Raw genomic sequence first — 18311 nt, 5'->3', positions numbered from 1 at the left:
ATGCATGATATTTTTATTAGTTGTTAGTGGCTTTGAACTAGCTGTCAGTAACTGCGAGTACTCTCAGATCTGTACTTAGTGTCTTTTTGTTGTTGTGATGTACAAGTACCCGGCCACGTCCACTTGTATTTGTAGTATTAGTATTTTTATCCATCTGATGAGTTAAACCTTTTTCAACTGGTTTTTATAGTACGTTCTTATTTATGGTTATACCACTGTCGCATGTTAGGGGAAGGGTTGGGATCCCGCTAACATGTTTAAAACCGCCACATTCTGTATGTATGTGCCTGTCCCAAGTCAGGAGCCTGTAATTCAGTGGTTGACGTTTGTTTATGTGTTACATATTTGTTTATTGTTCATTTTTTTTTGTACATAAATTAGGCCGTTGGTTTTCTCGTTTGAATTGTTTTACATTGTCATTTCGGGGCCTTTTATAGCTGACTATGCGGTATGGGCTTTGCTCATTGTTGAAGGCCGTACGGTGACCTATAGTTGTTAATTTCTGTGTCATTTGGTCTCTTGTGGAGAGTTGTGTCATTGGCAATCATACCACATCTTCTTTTTTTATATACACATTGTCTACCTTTGCGTATCTAGACTATATGTCTTTCAAGTATAACTATAAAAAATAGCATATAATTTGGTACGAAAAATAAGTTAAAAAGGCTTGCTACTAGAGGAAGCTGGTTAAGGTAGTCATAGCTAATGGTTGGAAAAGTGATTCCCTGTAAAGTAAATGTGTCTTATCTTGCACGCATTTTTCTTTTTTCCCAATATAGGGTTAACATTGTATTTTCAATAATCAAGTTATTATAAAACACCATGTTTTTTTTTTTTAAAACATGTTCCAAAACAATATTATTACTGTTTTGATGCATGTATCGTCATTATGCAGAATCAAATAATGTATATTCGTACTTTTATTTTCGGACAGCTACAATATAATTTCCCTAACTGTGCGAAGTGTGTAAAGTAATTTAAATTGTGGTTACTTGATCAGCTATACATATATATATATACATATCTGATCAAGCAACCACAATTTATCTTAAATATATAAGGTAACACCAGGCCACCGAAAGCCTCATTTTTGTAGAACCTAGGTGGTCGAGTGGTCTAGTGCGTCGGGCATAGTGCAAGGCGATTTGGTGCCACGATATTTCAGTAGCATGAGTTCGAATCCCGGCGAGGGAAGAACAAAAAATTTGAGAAAGCAAATTTACAGATCTAACATTGTTGGGCTGATGTTTAGACGAATTATATATTTATGTATATATATATATATATATATATACAAGTCTTAAAGGGTACAATATCACCAACAAATAATAAATAAATGAACAAATAGATAACAGATATCCTTCATCAGTATGATCACGATGTAAAATGAATCATATCAATCTATCCTGATGTATAAAAATCTTGAAATCTAAAAAATATAACAGTTTTACCCGAACATCATAGATACGCTAGTACAATTCTTAAATTTCCAAACATGACGCAGGTTGTATAGCTATTTACACTAGAGACTGTTATATATCGTGACATATAAAAGCTCTCCATGATTATTTCAATCTACAAACAAGAGACGTATTTTCGAAAAATTTTCTAAATCGCCATGGTATGGTTACACATATATAATAACATCATCATATAGTTTCGATTTTTAATCTAAAACCAACCCAAATATTATATTATATTCCCGATTTTCTAAATATCTTACTGTTTTAAAAGATTATATGATTGGACTTTGAACTTCATACATCTCTGATGTGAGATAGATTTAAAGTATATGAGCCTAGCCGCATTTAAGGTCAAACTTCTATAAATAGCACACGTATAAAGAAATTTTAAATTTTAAAAAACCGAAACTACCTGTTACATTTTATTTCTTGAAAGTTATAGTTTCCTTCTATATATAATTCGCAGTCAATATATGGAACTATTTAACTCAAATGTTTAAATTCAACATTATGCACTACGCAGGTAAGAATAACATATTTATAAAATTGTTTGAAGGACACACAGCTCGGACCATTTTTATTTTATAAAATATGACTGTATAATTGAAACTTACATATCGTATGCAACAACACAAAAGTAAGTGATAACGGAAAAAGCAATAGACATCTGGTACTGCTAAAGCTCAATGTAATTTATTTTGATAGAGTGAGAGAGGAAAAACACAAGGTAATTCATTTTGAAGGAAAATCAACATTAAGGAACTTAACAACGAGAAATTAAAAGTTGTGCTATTTATAAACAATGCTGGAATGAGGATTTTATTGAGAATTACTGGAAATTGGTGTCCTCAAGTTATTTTACAAAGTTTTAATGATTTACACTGCTTCAATAAATAAGTTATTTAGTATATGTAGGCCTATAAAGGAAATAATCAACGATATGGTCATTTATAAAACTGTTTACAAAACCTCGAATTGTAAGAAAGACAGTATTTTTCTAACCCAGGAATTTATTGCCTTGGCTGTAGGTGACATAACCTTACAGAATTTGTAGACCTCAATTTTGTTCGACGTCGAAACTGTTTTGTTTTGAGTGTCTCTTATCATCATTTTGTAGACCAAACGATCGTCTGCATATACAATTATTTTGCTGGAATCTCAATGATTTTTGTTTGCTTTACAAAGCCACCAACTCATTAAATATTTTTTTCGTCAAAAGTCTGGGAAATGATATGTTATATTGATATAAAATAGTACAGTGGTATAAACATGATAAAATGAATTTCAAATTGTTCTATAACTTAAACTTTGTTTGTCGTGACAAAAAAACAAACACTTTCAGACTGAGCATGATAACGGCACACTTCAACTTTTGAAGCATCTATACATCCAGGATACATGGTGAATACGTCAAAGGTGAAGCCGTTGACTCTATGAAAAATCTAAAATGTATTGGCAATAAGCAAATTTGATAATTAGTTTTAGTATTATTCAAAGTTCAATATCCGAGGATTGTTCAACGTTTTGCATGAATTTATGGCGTTTTCAAATCGTTCCTTGACCTTATATGTCATTTTGTTTTAATCTGTAGATAAATATGGAAGGGTGAGTTCGTTGTGTTTAATAATCATAGTTTGTATTTATGTCCATATTTCTGACAATATTCCATTTTTCGTCATGTGTTTCTTTTGTTTGTACCACTTGTAGTGGTAGTATAACTACTGATAAGAGGCTTTCATTTTAGAAATAACTACTGCCATTGTCCTTTAACTTTTATAAACAGGAGACCGCTACAAGAACAAACATTAAAATATAGTATAACAATCTTCATTCTAACACGAATATTGAATGAAATATTGTCAAGAGAAAAAACAATATAACTTAATTTATAATTTATAAAATAATTAAGCATTTAATACTACATATAAAGTAGCATTATAATCCATAATCACTTGCAAAAAGTTCTTTTTAATTTATAACGCTTTTATGTTTATAACCCAGGCTTGCACAGACATTGAAAATTTACTGCTTTTCTGCTCATATCTAAATATGCAATGTACAGTAAAATGTAATAGGTCGCTTGTATTTTGTCAACCTCTGGTGGTGGTGTCAATTCTGAGACTAGGTGTTTGACCGCACAAGGTTAATTTATGGTACTTAAATTAATTGCATGTAAGCATTAGTAGAATGTAATGGGCGACATGCTTTCTTATGATGCATCAGTTTAAGTACTCTGAACTTGATTTCAGTGGTTGTGATCATTTTGTAACACAGAATAATTTGTTATCTATTATAATATTTGTTTTCAGTATTTTTACTATTAAGTATCTTATAACGTCCTTTTAGATCGAAGACTTCTTCTTGTATTTGTTCTAAGTGCACATTCTTGTTTGTACGCTTTTTAAAATCTACTTATAGATATTAAATAGGAAGAGGTATGAGGACAAATGACTAGTTTAATCCACAACATTTCCATATGCATGTCCTAAGTAAGAAACTATGGAAGTTGTCGTGTGTTACTAGTAAAGTCAACAGTAGTATACCGCTGTTCAATAGTCATAAGTCGATAAAGCAAAAACAAAACCTGGTTACAAACTTAAACCGAGGAAAACACTTCATTTATAAGAGGAAAACAACCGAACAACAGATACACTGAACTGCAACAAAAACAATCGCCAACCTAAATAGAAACCGTATATTTGAAAACAACTGCCATATTCCTGTATATTCATAGAAACCTCATCGTAGATACCAGGGTTGAATTTTGAACGCCAGGCACGTGTTTCGTCTGCAAAAGACTCATCAGTGACGCTCAAATCAAACTTCGAGTTGAAAAGACCTAATAAAGTTAAGAGTTGAAAAACAAAATAATTTTAAATTAGAAAAAAAAACTTATATCTGTAACTTCTACCCAGATAAGCATGATTGATGAATACGTTTCAACACCATCTAAAGAGAAAACTGCTATGGAATATCATACGGTCGGGGTAATTAAGAGCTTGGAATAATTCTTTTATAATTCTTAACAATGTCTCGAAAAATACTTGTTTTATCATGTGCTATGAATTTTGGATATATACTAGGACATACAAAGTCAATTTGATAATGTTCATTATTTACACAGAGTACGTTGTATTCTGCAAGTTTCCATTGTTTATATCAATAGCAAACAATATTAATTTCTCAACTAAAAATAAATGTATAGTATTCATTGTTATCATGATAATTATAATGCCCTGGTAATCACGGTCTAAATCGTGTATTATACATGTTATAATTTATCGCAATTATGGCAACTTTTTTCCTCATAGATTTCTATCGTTCAATAGAGAATTGACATTTGTTATAATTTAAAACATTACCATTGCAATGAAACTTTCCATGCAATTTCTAAAAGGTCTTACAGCAACATCTATTTACCATTTTATCAAAACATCTCATGACATGTTTGCATTTTTTGTTATGCAAAAGTGTAAACCTCTTGGAATAATGTCTAAATATTTGAATAGCATTTAAAACTTCCTAATCGATGCGATGTTTTTTCGCAAATAAGTGAAAACATGGTTTAAAAAATAAAACCGTGACAAAAAATACAGTTGTGACGATTGCTTTAACATTTAATAAATATCATTATAAAAACCCGTATAAAAATAAATAAATAAAGTTAAATTATGTGTCAGATATGTGTTTTTGGGGACAACAAAACACTAAATGCAGAATTATGACCAAATGAATGCTATTTCAACTGATCGGGCGGAGCTTATGTTTTAATTTGCATAAGGACAGTCTATTCGAAGATGTGTGTGATAAGGATGATTGCCATTATAATTATTATTGATTTCTAACCACCTATCATTGTCACCAAACGGATACACAACTGTATGTATGGGACAAACAAAATAGTTTCAAACTTATAACATTTTTATGTGCTATATCTAAGCATTGCTATTTGCTTGTCTCGATATAAAAGAATCGGCTGTTGTATTATTCTGTTCAAAAGATTTCTAATTGTGAGATTAATAATAAACGTGTTGTACAAAAATATATATACAAAAAATAAAATATAACACCCTATTTTTCTTTCTTTAAAATTGCCATAATATGCGATTGTAAAAACATCTCGATTTAGGCGTTTATTTTTTTACCGCTTCGTAGATAGCAAATCTGCTAGTTTGGGTTAATCGTAAGAAGGTACATTTCTCTCAGTCAAAATAAATAAAGGGTCTGCCACGTGTCAGCTTTTCAAGTCACTCACAGATTCAGCTACAAACGGCCACTCCAGTAAAAGCCTTTACAGAGAGAACTGCAGAAGCAACCCTGATTAGCGAGGCTGCTATATGGAGATACAGTAAATTTTTTAATGAAAATCTTTCAAGAAAATTCTTCTCGATTAATCAATAAGGGACTTCAATAAGATTCGTTTGCAACTTATCTCTGTGTCCCCCGGTCACTAACCACTAACCATACAAAAAAATAATTAGGAATAAATGGAAGAACAAATGTATATAAAAGCTTTAAGAATTTATACCTTATGCATATTTTGCAACTGCCGTGTCGTCATAGTTATACTTTCATATCCACAATTTTCAAAATGCGACAATTATTGCATGTTTTTAAACTCCAGTTGAAAAGAAAATAAACGACTGTGTCTCATTTTTTACTTTTAGAATACATATTCAGTGTTTAAATATTTTAACCGGTTCAATGACCATATCTGGAAACTTCATTAATGAGTTTATCCAAAAACACCTTTCTATCTGGTCTATGATGAGCGAACCGTTTAAAACCTGCCTAGTCAAGTAAAATAAATCGAGTAATAATGTTTTTTGAATGTTCGACCAATTTCAACAAATAGATAAGAAACCAGAAACCAGAAGGCAAGATAATGGATAATGAGCACAGTTGGGTCCATAATATTTCACGCAATGTCATTATGTCATGCTATCATACAACCACTCGTGAATCAAAGTATCAGATAAAAGAAAGTAGATGCTTAACATACTAAGTATCCGGAAACACACTTATCACTTATAAGCTGCGACCTTCAGCAGTACTTGAAACAAGTTTGACGAAAGTGTTTAGTTTGTTTAACATATTGAAAATTCAAAGTATTTTAAAACAGGAAAAAGGGGTCCGACAAATCCAAAATTTGTTTACTAATTTAAGCTTGTTACTTCCAAGTTTTTGATCGAATACAAAATTATTTATTTAATTACTAGTAGTAGTTTAGAACAGTATGCCGGAAGTATTTGATGGAAAATTGACTGACCTGCGAACAAACAGATAGACTGACTTACGTACAATGTGAATGTAGTATTGCCCCTCTTAGTCTGTTTAAAAATCAAGCCCACAAAATGAAACAAATAACAAAACACATAACATCTTAATAATGTCAGTTTAAGTGATCCTTTTGTTTGAAATAGTATTGTTTACAGAGTATAACTAACGTATCTTCTTAAACACGATAATTTGTGTCTATGAAGGCCATCCTTTGTAAGAGCCGCCATACAAAATAAACAGTATACAAAACACTACCTAAAACTAATGAAAGACAATAAATGAGCCCAAACAAAGGGGTATCTTATGTGTTATAGGAAGGGAACACAGATCTACCATGACAGAGATGTGGCAACCATCGGTAGTTAACAATGAACTCGTTATAACATCCACTGACATTTCAGTACACATTTATTATGTTTTGAGGGTTAAAAAAATTGCCTATTAGTATGAACATCTATATAACGTGGTTCACTAAAATTAGTCCTTCAATATGTATAGAAATTCAAAATCCCTTTCTAAAAGATAGAGACGTTAAATGATTTTGATATTGTGAAACAAATTGTATAAAGTTAGAGATTGCATGTTAGTTTCGTAAGCGCGTCATTGTTTTTGATATGCTGTGGGTTTTTTCGTTGGTAGAATATCTTCGTTGTTGTTCTTTGGTTTGCATGTTGTGCTGACTCTTACATTATTTGTTGATGCTTTTCTCTGTTATGAATGTTCTTGCGTGTGTTTGTGCTGTATTTCTGTCGCGTAGAGTTTTTTAGCAATATTTTTAATACTGCCGGAGGTTAGGCATGCCATTAAACCAGGTTTACCCCACCATTTTTTTTAAATGTTCTGTACCAAGGTGCACTTAGGTGTTCCTGCTTTTTCCTTTGTTTTCCTCTTATGGTTGATGTGTTTCCCTCGGTTTTAGTTTGTTACCCGGATTTGTTTTCTCTCAATCGATTTCTGACTTTTGAACACCGGTATGCATGTATACTGCTGTACTTTTATCTATTCTATTGCACAATAAGAGGAACCTAGAGTGTACGTACTCTAATATAGATTTGGATTTTATTAGAATCGGGAGCTGTTTTTGAACATTGAACGTTTTTCTTTACACCTTTCATCTATAAATGTCAGTTTTACATAAAAGTAAAATCACAAAAATTCTGAACTCCAAGGAAAATTCACAACGGAAAGTCCCTAATCAAATGGAAAAAATTAAAATCTTAATCACATCAAACGAATGGATAACTGTCATATTCCTGACTTTGGTACAGGCATTTTCTTATGTAGAAAATGGTAGATTAAACGCATGACTAATTTAAATGGATAGTCACATGACGCAAATGAAGAGAAATCACCTGTTTGTAAGGTTTACATTACTTTGAAAAATCAACAAAATTAGCACACTTCTTTTAATTTTTCTAGGTTATGGAATATATATACTGGATTTATATTCTATTTGTTTTGTTCCGTACCAACACAGGAATCAGGTAAAATATATTCAATATTTCTTAAGTAAATATAGAAAAATAGATGTGGTATGATTGCCAATCAGACAACTCTCAACAAGAGACCAAATGACAAAGTAATTAACAACTATAGGTCACTGTACGGCCTTCAACAATGAGCAAAGCCCACACCGCATAGTAAGCTATAAAATGCCCCGAAAGGACAAATGTAAAACAATTCAAACGAGAAATCTAACGGCCTAATTTATGTACAAAAAATGAACGTAAAACAAATATGTAATACATCAACAACCGACAACCACTGAATAACAGGCTGTTGACTTTGGACAGGCATATACATACAGAATGTGGCGGGGTTTGACATGTTGGCGGGATCCCAACCTGGGACAGTGGTGTAACAGAACAATATAAGAACGAACTATAAAAATCAATTGAACAAGGCTGAACTCATCAGATGGATACAAATAGAAATAAATCTAACAAAAAACACAGTGGACGTGGCCGGGTACTTGTATATCCCAACAACAAAAAGACACTTAGTACTGATCTGTGAGTACTCGCAGTTACTGACAGCTAGTTCAAAGCCACTAACAAATAATAAAAAAAAATCATGCATCAAAGACTAAATTATCAATCAGTACACATCCAACATCCAATGGATTTAGTATAAAGATGTCAGAAAAAGTCAGAAAAAAACTTCGACTTTGTGCAATGCCAAGATACAGGTATCGACAGATTGTAGATCCATGATTGTGTATATGTATATAACAATAATATTAATTTGCTTTAAATTTACTGATAACAAAATCAATATTAATACCCTAAAAAATAAACAATATTCAATTATCATATTACAGTGTTGAATTGGTAACCTTTTAGAATAAGTTTATTTAAAGGATCGATAAGTTTACCAGGATCATTTCTAATTTCCGGGCTGGTAAACAACATTTCCGTAAAAGTGAGGATGTGCTATCCCGTTTGAAATAAGTTTTCTTCAGGTACAACGAAACTTCAAAACCAAATCTTTATATCTATGGACGAATTTAGTATAGGTTTAAAGTAATTTGTGGTAACGATACCCCTGACCTAATAATTTACCAGTAACACATAGATTACGTTCGTTTAAATCAATAACGTCACAACAGACACGGGCATAGCGAACTAGTTGTGAATTATTAAATTTTTATACGCATCAGACAATCCATTGTTAGGTTGCAGACCCGGAATGGGTAAATTTTAGGAAATTTTGCAGTTTATGGTTATTATCTTGAATATCATAATAGATAGATAATAAAAATTGTTCAGCAAAGTGAGATCTACAGATAAGTCAACAGGACCAAAATTGCCAATTGACCACTTCAGGAGTTATTGCCCTTTAAAGTAACTTTTTCACAATTTTTCGTACCTTTTTGTTATCTTTTACAAAAATCTCTTCATCTGAAACTACTAAGCCAAGTTAAGTTATACTTGACCTAAATCATCCTAAGGGTATTTAGTTTAAAATATGTATCTGGTGATTCTGCCAATCTACTTGATGGCCGCCATGGCTAAAAAAGAACATAGGGCTAAAATGCTGTTTTAGACTTTGATCTCTGAAACTAAAGCGTTAGAACAATCTTACAATATATAAAAATGTTCAACATGTCAAGATCTATCGGCCCTGAAGTTTTCAGACGCATCAGACAACCCGTTGTTGGGCTGTTGTCCCTGAATTGGTAATTTTAAAGAAAATTCGGGAATTTTTTGTTATTATCTTGAATATAATAATAGATAGAGATATATTGTAAACAGCAAACATATTTAGCAAAGTAAGCTCTACAAAAAGGTCACATTGTCAAAATTGTCAATTGACCTCTTCAGGGGTTATTGCCCTTTAAAGTTAATTTTTCACCATTTTTCGTTTTTTTTTTTGTAATCTTTTACAAAAATCGCTTCCTCTAAAACTTCGTAGCCAAGTTCAACCAAACCTTAATCATCCTAAGCTGTTTTCTGCTCTCTAGTCGGGTTGTTGTCTTTTTGACACATTCCCCATTTCCATTCCCAATTTTATTTGACTTTGATCTCTGAAACTAAAGCATTTAAAGCAATCTTGCAATTGATAAAAATTTTCATCAGGTATATCTGCCCTAAAAATTTCAGACGAATCAGACAACCCCTTGTTGGGTTACTGCTCCTGAATTGGTATTTTTTAAAGAAATTTTGCAGCTTTTGGTTATTATCTTGAGTTTTATAATAGATAAAGAAAGATCTACAAATAAGTAAAGATGACCAAAATTGTCAATTAACCCCTTAAGGTGTTATTTCCCTTTAAAGTAAATTTTTCACAATGTTTTGACATTTTTGTAATCTTTAACAAAAATCTTATCCTTTCAGAAACAACAGTAGATACAGGTGATCGACACAGGCTCTTGAGAGCATCTAGTTTTATTTCATACTGCCTTTATAATTTTATTAATTAAAGTTGCCTTTTTTATATGTAGTCATTTGGAAGATTTTAACAGTTCCTATAGTATTTGGTGAAGATGTAAACATTAAGTGTATTGTATCAGCTGGTGCATGTCATATCAACCAAACAAGACAATGGACAGGTGGAAAAGGATACAAGTTGCTTGCTTTGAATGGGCATACAACAGATGACTCTAAATATGAGATGAAAATACACACTTCAGACCTAAGCTTTGACCTAACTGTGAAAAACTTTTCCGCAGATGATGCTTTTAGCGAATACACATGTTTATGTGGAAAAGAACAATTTCGAGACATGCTGATGTTAAATAAAACTGAGAATATACGTAAGTGTTTTAAAACTATAAATATGACGTTTTACGTTCTCGAACATCATAGGCATGCGTTGATATTTTAATTCAAAATAGAAAAATACCGAGATGAGAATAACAGTAGATTTAGGTTATAAAACATTTCGTGAACCATATCTAAAACAAAGTTTAAGACTTACAAATGCTAGAGATTCCTGATTTAGGATAGTTGCAAAAATGCGACGGGATTAAATTTTCATAATGTTGGAAATAAACAGATTCATGAGGTTCCCATCAAAACAGGTCAAAAAAATTACAAAATATGTCAAAAGCATGTAGCTAATATTTGTACGAGGAAAGAAGTAAATAACAAAGCATACCTAGGACATGAAAAGTTAGGAATAATGATCTTACTCACAACGAAGATAGAATATCGGTTAAAAGTCCGTTGACTATAGATACTCAAGAGTTGATTATAACATAGCATATGTTGCTTAGTCTATTATTACAGATAATCTTTTCTTTTATTCTAGGTATGCCTTCATACGACGATATTCATGACAACAGCTATGTCAAAGATATGAAACTATATCTAAATGTGACACTAATGAAAATGCATCCTTTACCAAATTGTTCTTTGCAATATAATGTAAGTATTCTGTTCCACATAATATGGAAAAAGATGCGGTACCATAATTGCCTTTGACACGACTATTCCCAAAAGACAACATAGATCTGAGATACATGTAGGCATCTATAGGTAAATGTATAGGTCTGCGAACGGCATTCAACAATATGCAAATCCAATACACGCTACCGAACATTTCAAACATCAAAACCGAAAACCTAAAATGAATTAATAGATAAGAAGAAATATGACTTAATCGCACTATCCTGTTTAAGTATTGTCACATATTCAAGCGCTTCCGTAGGCATACAGAATCATTAAGAAAGGACTTCACTAAGACTGGATTAGAACAAAAACAACTAAAAAAGAAAAAAATGAAAGACACAAAGTACCGATCTATGAATACATGTACCTGCAGATACTGAAAACTTCCTCAAAGCCAATAAAAAAAAACCTTTGTTTTATTAATTTTGTATTGACATTGTGTCATAGATCACATTTGTACGTTCATTATATGTTCACCTTTTTTTGTAAATATGTCTTTTGATTGAGTTAAGCCATTTCAATTGATGTTTTATAGTTTGTCTTTCTATTTGTGATGTGACACTATTACTTCGGATTGGGTGAAGTTTGGTGCCATTTTAAACGTTTAAACCCGCTGCATTGATTGCACCTGTCTTTAGTCAGAAACCTGATGTTAAGTATTTGTCGTTTGTTGATGTGGTTCATAAGCGTTTCTCGTTTCTCGTTTTTTTATATAGATTAGACCGTTGGATTTCCCGTTTGAATGGTTTTACACTAGTCATTTTGGGGGCCCTTTATAGCTTTGTGTTTGGTGTGAGCCAAGACTCCGTGTTGACCTATATTGTTTTACTTTAACAAATTGAGACTTGGATGGAGAATTGTCACATTGGCACTCATACCACATCTTCTTATATCTATTATGAATAAATCATTCAGTTCACTAAATTGTATTGCTGTTGCCTCTTTTACGTCTGGCGCAAATAGATAATTTCAATCCTGGTATCTATGATAAGTTTATTTACAACCACTGGTCGATGTCACTGCTGGCGGAGTGTTTATTTCCCGAAGGTATCACCAGCCCAGTAGTCAGCACTTCTGTGTTGACATGGATTATCATTGATATGGTCATTTTTATAAATTAACTGTTTACAAAACTCTAAATTTTTGAAATACTTTGGCTTTTCTACCTCAGGAATAGATTTCCTTAGCTGTATTTGGCAAAACTTTTAGTAACTTTTGGTCCTCAATGCTCTTCAACTTCGTACTTTATCTGGCCTTTTTAACTTTTTTTTTATTTGAGCGTCACTGGTGAGTCTTTTGTAGGCGAAACGCGCGTCTGGCGCATATAGAAAATTTCAATCCTGGTATCTATGATGAGTTTATTTAGAGGAAATAAAAGTATTCATTGTAAAAACTGTCTCCCAAAATTCTACCTTAAATATAATTGATCATAATTCTGAAGATTTCTTTTACAGGATGAAACTAAAATGCTTAAAACAAGTTCTTTTAAAAAGGGACTTCACACATATGACATAATTATATATAATGAAACTATAAGTTTGTTCAACTTATGCAGTATAACTTGGTTTGTCAACTGCATTGTTGGAGAGAAGAGCTTTCAAACAAATCACAAGACAGATAAATGTGGAACTAATAGTGGTAAGATCTGCTTTACAATTTTATAATCGTATCGTGAAAATAATATTTATCATTGAATATTATTTAACTGTTATAAGTTATCATACTAGTATTTTGTTGGTTTGAATTCTTAACTATCACACACGTATATATAATTTCAATCTTTGATCTAGGGCTAATTGAAATCGATATCGTTTGATTTTGGATTTTTCTTTCTGCAACTGCTTTAACAGTTTAAATAAATTAATAGAACTTCACACTTGCAATATATTACAATATGAATATAAAACGAGATCAACTCCAGTAAGGAAAAAAGGCAAAAAGTTACCAAGGGGACATTCGAAACTCATACTTTGTAAAAAAAATCAGTCTGATTCAAACAAAAAATTCTCTGAAACTGACATTATCAAGATGCTTGATTTCTTGATTGACAAGTTATTTTACGTTTGGAGGACGTGTTTTTCATCATGGAAACTAATTGTGCCCCTCTTCTTGCCGACTTGTTCCTTTATTCTTATGAGGCTAACTTCATACAGGAACTTCTTAGGAAGAAAGAAATGAAGTTTGCAATATCCTTTAACTTTACTTTCTGCTATATAGATGATGTTCTCTCACTAAATGATTCAAAATTTTGTGACTATGTTGACCTCATATATCCCATAAAACCACACTTAAAGGATACAACAGATACAGTTAGGTCTGCCTCATATCTTGACTTACATTTATAAATTGACAATGAGGTTCGGTTGAAAACAAAACTTTACGACAAACGAGATGATTTCAGCTTCCCAATTTTGAACTTTCCATTCCTATGTAGCAACATTCCAGCAGACCCTGCATACGGAGTATATATCTCCCAATTGATACGATAATTTCGGGATTGTATTTCCTTGATAGAGGGTTACTGCTCACAAGGAAGCTATAAAACCAAAATTTCCAAATGATGAAGTTGAAAGCATCCCTTCATACATTTTACGGACGCCTTCACGAATTGGTTGGATGTTATGGAATATCCGTTTTACAGATGATATTGGATATGTTCCTTATGTCGTAACTGCAATCCCGTTCCCTTTTCACGAATGTTTCCTACCGAATAAGACCATTTACCGGATTTGTAGTAACATGGGCAGAGCAACACGACAAGTGCTACATGTGGAGCAGTATCTGTTTACCCTTCCGGAGAACTTGAGATCACCCCCAGTTTTAAGTGGGGTTCGTGTTGCTTAGTCTTTCGTTTTCTTTATTGTGTCTTGTGAACTATCATTTGTCTGTTTGTCTTTTTCTTTTTTTAGCCATGGCGTTGTCAGTTTATTTTCGATTTATGAGTTTGACTGTCCCTCTGATATCTTTTGCCCCTCTTCTATAAAGCCGCGTACGTGCGATAATTCTTTTGATATGTTTGATTCATTGTTGTTGTTTTACCTATATGTCATCCCTTTTAGCTATATCATAATGACCGGTGGGCCTCCATCTTTCATAGGTCTTGACGAAACGGAAATCGCCATGAGAAAATAACAAAAAGACAAGAAAAGTCGACAAAACTCTAAACAGAAAACTAAAGATTTAATTTAGCTAAAAACCTGGACAGATCACATTAGCAGACTGTTCACTCCGTCATCTTCTTTTAAATATGTTTATAAGTTATACCCAGTGATTAAAAATTCAGAATATCACATTAGCGGATTGGTAATTGACAGTGACCGATCTTACCCTAAAACGTCACCACATTAGGAAACAATAAGTCATTTATATCGTAAATCTGAAATGGATGAGAAATTTCGAAATTTCGAAATTGAAACAGACTGTCAGGACAAAGGATACATAAGACTTATTATCTTGTTTGTTCAAATACATGCACTTTTCTCGCTGATATTTAGTTTTCCTTTTTGATTTTTGATATTTCATGTATCGTGTTTGTTTTTTGTATGTAATTAACAGAATTAATGGTTTCATATCAAAATATCACTCGAGAAAAACAATAAGACGTTCATTAAACGGCGGAAGAGGATATACATTATTTAAGTAGAAATTGTGACAGAGGTGTGTGCGCCATAATATAAAAACAACTTATTGTATTCACTCGAGAAATCTTTCTTACACGACAGGTGCCACATGTGAAGCAGGATCTGCTTACCCTTCCGGAGCACCTAAGATCACCCCCAGTATTTGGTGGGTTCGTGTTGCTTAGTCCTCAGTTTTCTATGTTGTGTCTTGTGTACTTTTATTTGTCTGTTTGTCTTTTTATTTTTTAGCCATGGCGTTGTCAGTTTATTTTCGATCTATGAGATTGACTGTCCCTCTGGTATCTTTCAACCCTCTTTCTAACATAGTGTTAATAAAACAGGTTTGTTTGATTAGCTCCCTTTACAAAAATCGTAATATAATGTTTTTCTGACGATTCCCAGAGGTGGAGTAGCCAACAATTTGACAAAACGTGTTACAAGAAGCTCAAAATAATAATTTACATATTTCGGTATGTTGGGAAAGTAACATCGAAGACATAGTTTTATTAAGAAAAATCCGAATTTAAATAAAATCTACTTGTGTTGTTTTTTACAATAATGTCATTGTTTTCATAAATTGTGAACTTTCCATTTCTATGTAGCAACATTCCAGCAGCGCCTGCATACGGATTATATATCTCCCAATTGATACGATATTCCCGGGCTGGTATTTCCTATCATGATTTCCTTGATAGAGGGTTGCTGCTCACAAGGACGCTATTAAACCAAGAGTTCCAAATGGTGAAGTTGAAATCATCCCTTCGTTAATTTTACGGACGCCATCGCGAGTTGGTTGACCGTTATGGAATAACCGTTTCACAGATGATATCGGATATGTTCCTTATGTCGTAACTACAATACCCTTCCCTTTTCACGAATGTGACCTACCGAGTTAGACTATTTACCGGATTTGTAATAACATAAGTAACACTACGGAAGCCACATGTGGAGCAGGATCTGCTTACCCTTCCGGAGCACCTGAGATCACCCCCGGTTTTTTATGGGGTTCGTGTTGCTTAGTCTTTAGTTTTCTATGTTGTGTCTTGTGTACCATTATTTGTCTGTTTGTCTTTTTATTTTTTAGCCATGGCGTTGTCAGTTTATTTTCAATCTATGAGTTTGACTGTCCCTCTGGTATCTTTCGCCCCTCTTTCAAAGAAATGCGTCGGTTAACTATTTTATACTATATCTATTGGTGTAAATGACATCATAAAACAACCGACTTTTTTCCGCGGCGTAATTACAAACGCAATGTGACATCGGAAATATACGTGCGATTGCACGAATGTGAAAGTAGTCTATAACTTAATGAATATTGCTGGACATTAACTGGTGTTTTATAATGGAAGCACATAGAAACTTAAACAACTAACATCAGAATGGCGATGCAAAATCACGAATGGGAAGCAAAGAAAAGTAGCTTGTGGTCGTTTAAAGTTCGATTATCAATAACGTAATAATAGAAAGGAACCCTTGTTAAGGCGATTAGAAAAAAACCTTTAATAGTATTTTCGTTTTTTACAGATACGAACATTAGGAATTTAGCAATTGGAATTTCCGCTGCTACATTTACATGTATATTGGTTTTCGGGTTATTTGTATATCTAAAAAGAGAATACTGTTTTAGACGTAAGTACTCTTTATTCAGAAAGTAGGAAAATAACATTTTTGAAGATGATGTTTGTGCTTAAAGAATCAACATGTGAATTATTATCAACGTTTTATAATTATACTTTGAATAGACTTATCAAATATACCAGGGTTTAATTGTATACGTCAGACGCGTTTCATCTACAAAAGATTCATCAGTGACACTCGAATATAACAAAAGTTACAGGTTTCAAATAAAGCAAGAAATGGAAGAGCATTGAGGACCCAAAATTCCAAAACGGTTTATGGTTCAAGACACAATTCTGTTTTAGACGTAATAGATTTGTAACAGACACAAAAAGTTTATATAATTTCAACAGTTTGGAGTTTCAATCTTTGTGTGTAGCCCTGTATTGTTACTCCCTAAATTACAAACATTACACTCACGTAAATATGTCGTTTAAGGTAATGCTAACACAGAAGGAAAAGAACAGCAGTCAAGCGCAACTACTTCACGACAAGAGGAAGACGTACTCATGTTGACAACTTCCTAACTTTAGACTCTTAAGAATATTTCTGTTAATTAAATATGCAAGTTGTTTGGGATTACAAAAACGTAACCACTATGAGTTTGAGTGGAAATAAGTGTTGCCATAATGACATGATTACTGCATGCTGAAAAGCATCATTGCCTGCTGGTTTATTTTTTTTTTTTTTTTTTTTTTTTGTCAAATAAATTTACACATTTTTCATCAAAAGTCTATTGAAATAATTGAAATATAATTTCATAAAATTAAATGGTCAATAAAGACTCTTCATGAAACTTTTCCGTTAATTGTACAGCAATTACTATTCAACTTTTATATACAATTTCAGTGTTCATTGTGTTTGGACTTTTGGTTTTGCCATTTGATTACGGACTTTACTTTTTGAATTTTCCTCGGAGATCGGTATTTTTGTGATTTTACTTTTTTCATTCAAAACTTATAGTTAGTTTATGGAAGAAATCATATTTTCATTATTTTTTATATTTTTGTTACAATTTTTGTGTCGTTCATTAGGCAGCAGGAATCCTCTTAGCGCCTTTCAGTCATTAAATTTCATTCACGTTTCATTTACGCTACTGTAACATACTACATGTGCTCAATCGTTATACATGGAAATGTGTGTAATACCATGAAGTAGGTTTTAAAATAGCAATATTGGATATTTATTATATTAAAGTGAATTTTTTTATTTTAATTTATTAATTTACTTCGAGCTGTAGTACTAAGAAAAAATTACCACAACAAGTAAATATACAAGGTTGTATGAAGAAGAATTGAGACTGGCTTTGTACAGTTAAAATGTTGGAAATAAAGATAATTTGAATGATTGTTGACATTGTAAAGCTTCTCTTGAAATGTGATTATAATACACTGAAATTTATCTGATATCAATAACTCGTAGAAATATTAATGCAGGCT

The 18311-nt window shown here is 32.4% G+C and overlaps 1 protein-coding gene across 3 annotated transcripts; it reads left to right on the top strand.

Annotated features, from left to right (window-relative positions):
* The first annotated feature begins 1930 nt into the window (after positions 1-1930).
* LOC127710827 (uncharacterized) lies at positions 1931-18220 on the top strand. 3 transcript variants are annotated; one of them, XM_052216788.1, is made up of 8 exons: positions 1931-1986; positions 3055-3068; positions 8163-8227; positions 10687-10998; positions 11496-11611; positions 13090-13273; positions 16780-16884; positions 17311-18220. In XM_052216788.1, exons 2-8 carry the CDS (start codon positions 3061-3063, stop codon positions 17397-17399), a joined length of 879 nt encoding a protein of 292 aa, XP_052072748.1. In that variant the 5' UTR covers positions 1931-1986; positions 3055-3060; the 3' UTR covers positions 17400-18220. The 3 variants fall into 3 exon arrangements, with proteins under 3 accessions (XP_052072748.1, XP_052072750.1, XP_052072749.1); XM_052216790.1 differs by lacking the exon at positions 1931-1986 and adding an exon at positions 2004-2100; XM_052216789.1 differs by lacking the exon at positions 1931-1986 and adding an exon at positions 2006-2190.
* Positions 18221-18311: the final 91 nt, after the last annotated feature.

This window comes from Mytilus californianus, unplaced genomic scaffold (assembly GCF_021869535.1).
Source record: "Mytilus californianus isolate M0D057914Y unplaced genomic scaffold, xbMytCali1.0.p SCAF_8, whole genome shotgun sequence".
NCBI lineage: Eukaryota > Metazoa > Mollusca > Bivalvia > Mytilida > Mytilidae > Mytilus > Mytilus californianus.
The sequence above is the reverse complement of the archived record's forward strand: the minus strand, read 5'-3'. Positions and strand labels throughout refer to the sequence as shown.

Excerpts from the sequence above, each read along its gene's own strand:
- LOC127710827 (XM_052216788.1), top strand. Across the intron at positions 8,228-10,686 it reads CGTACCAACACAGGAATCAG|TCATTTGGAAGATTTTAACA; the intron begins GTAAAATATATT and ends TTTTATATGTAG. Across the intron at positions 10,999-11,495 it reads AAATAAAACTGAGAATATAC|GTATGCCTTCATACGACGAT; the intron begins GTAAGTGTTTTA and ends CTTTTATTCTAG.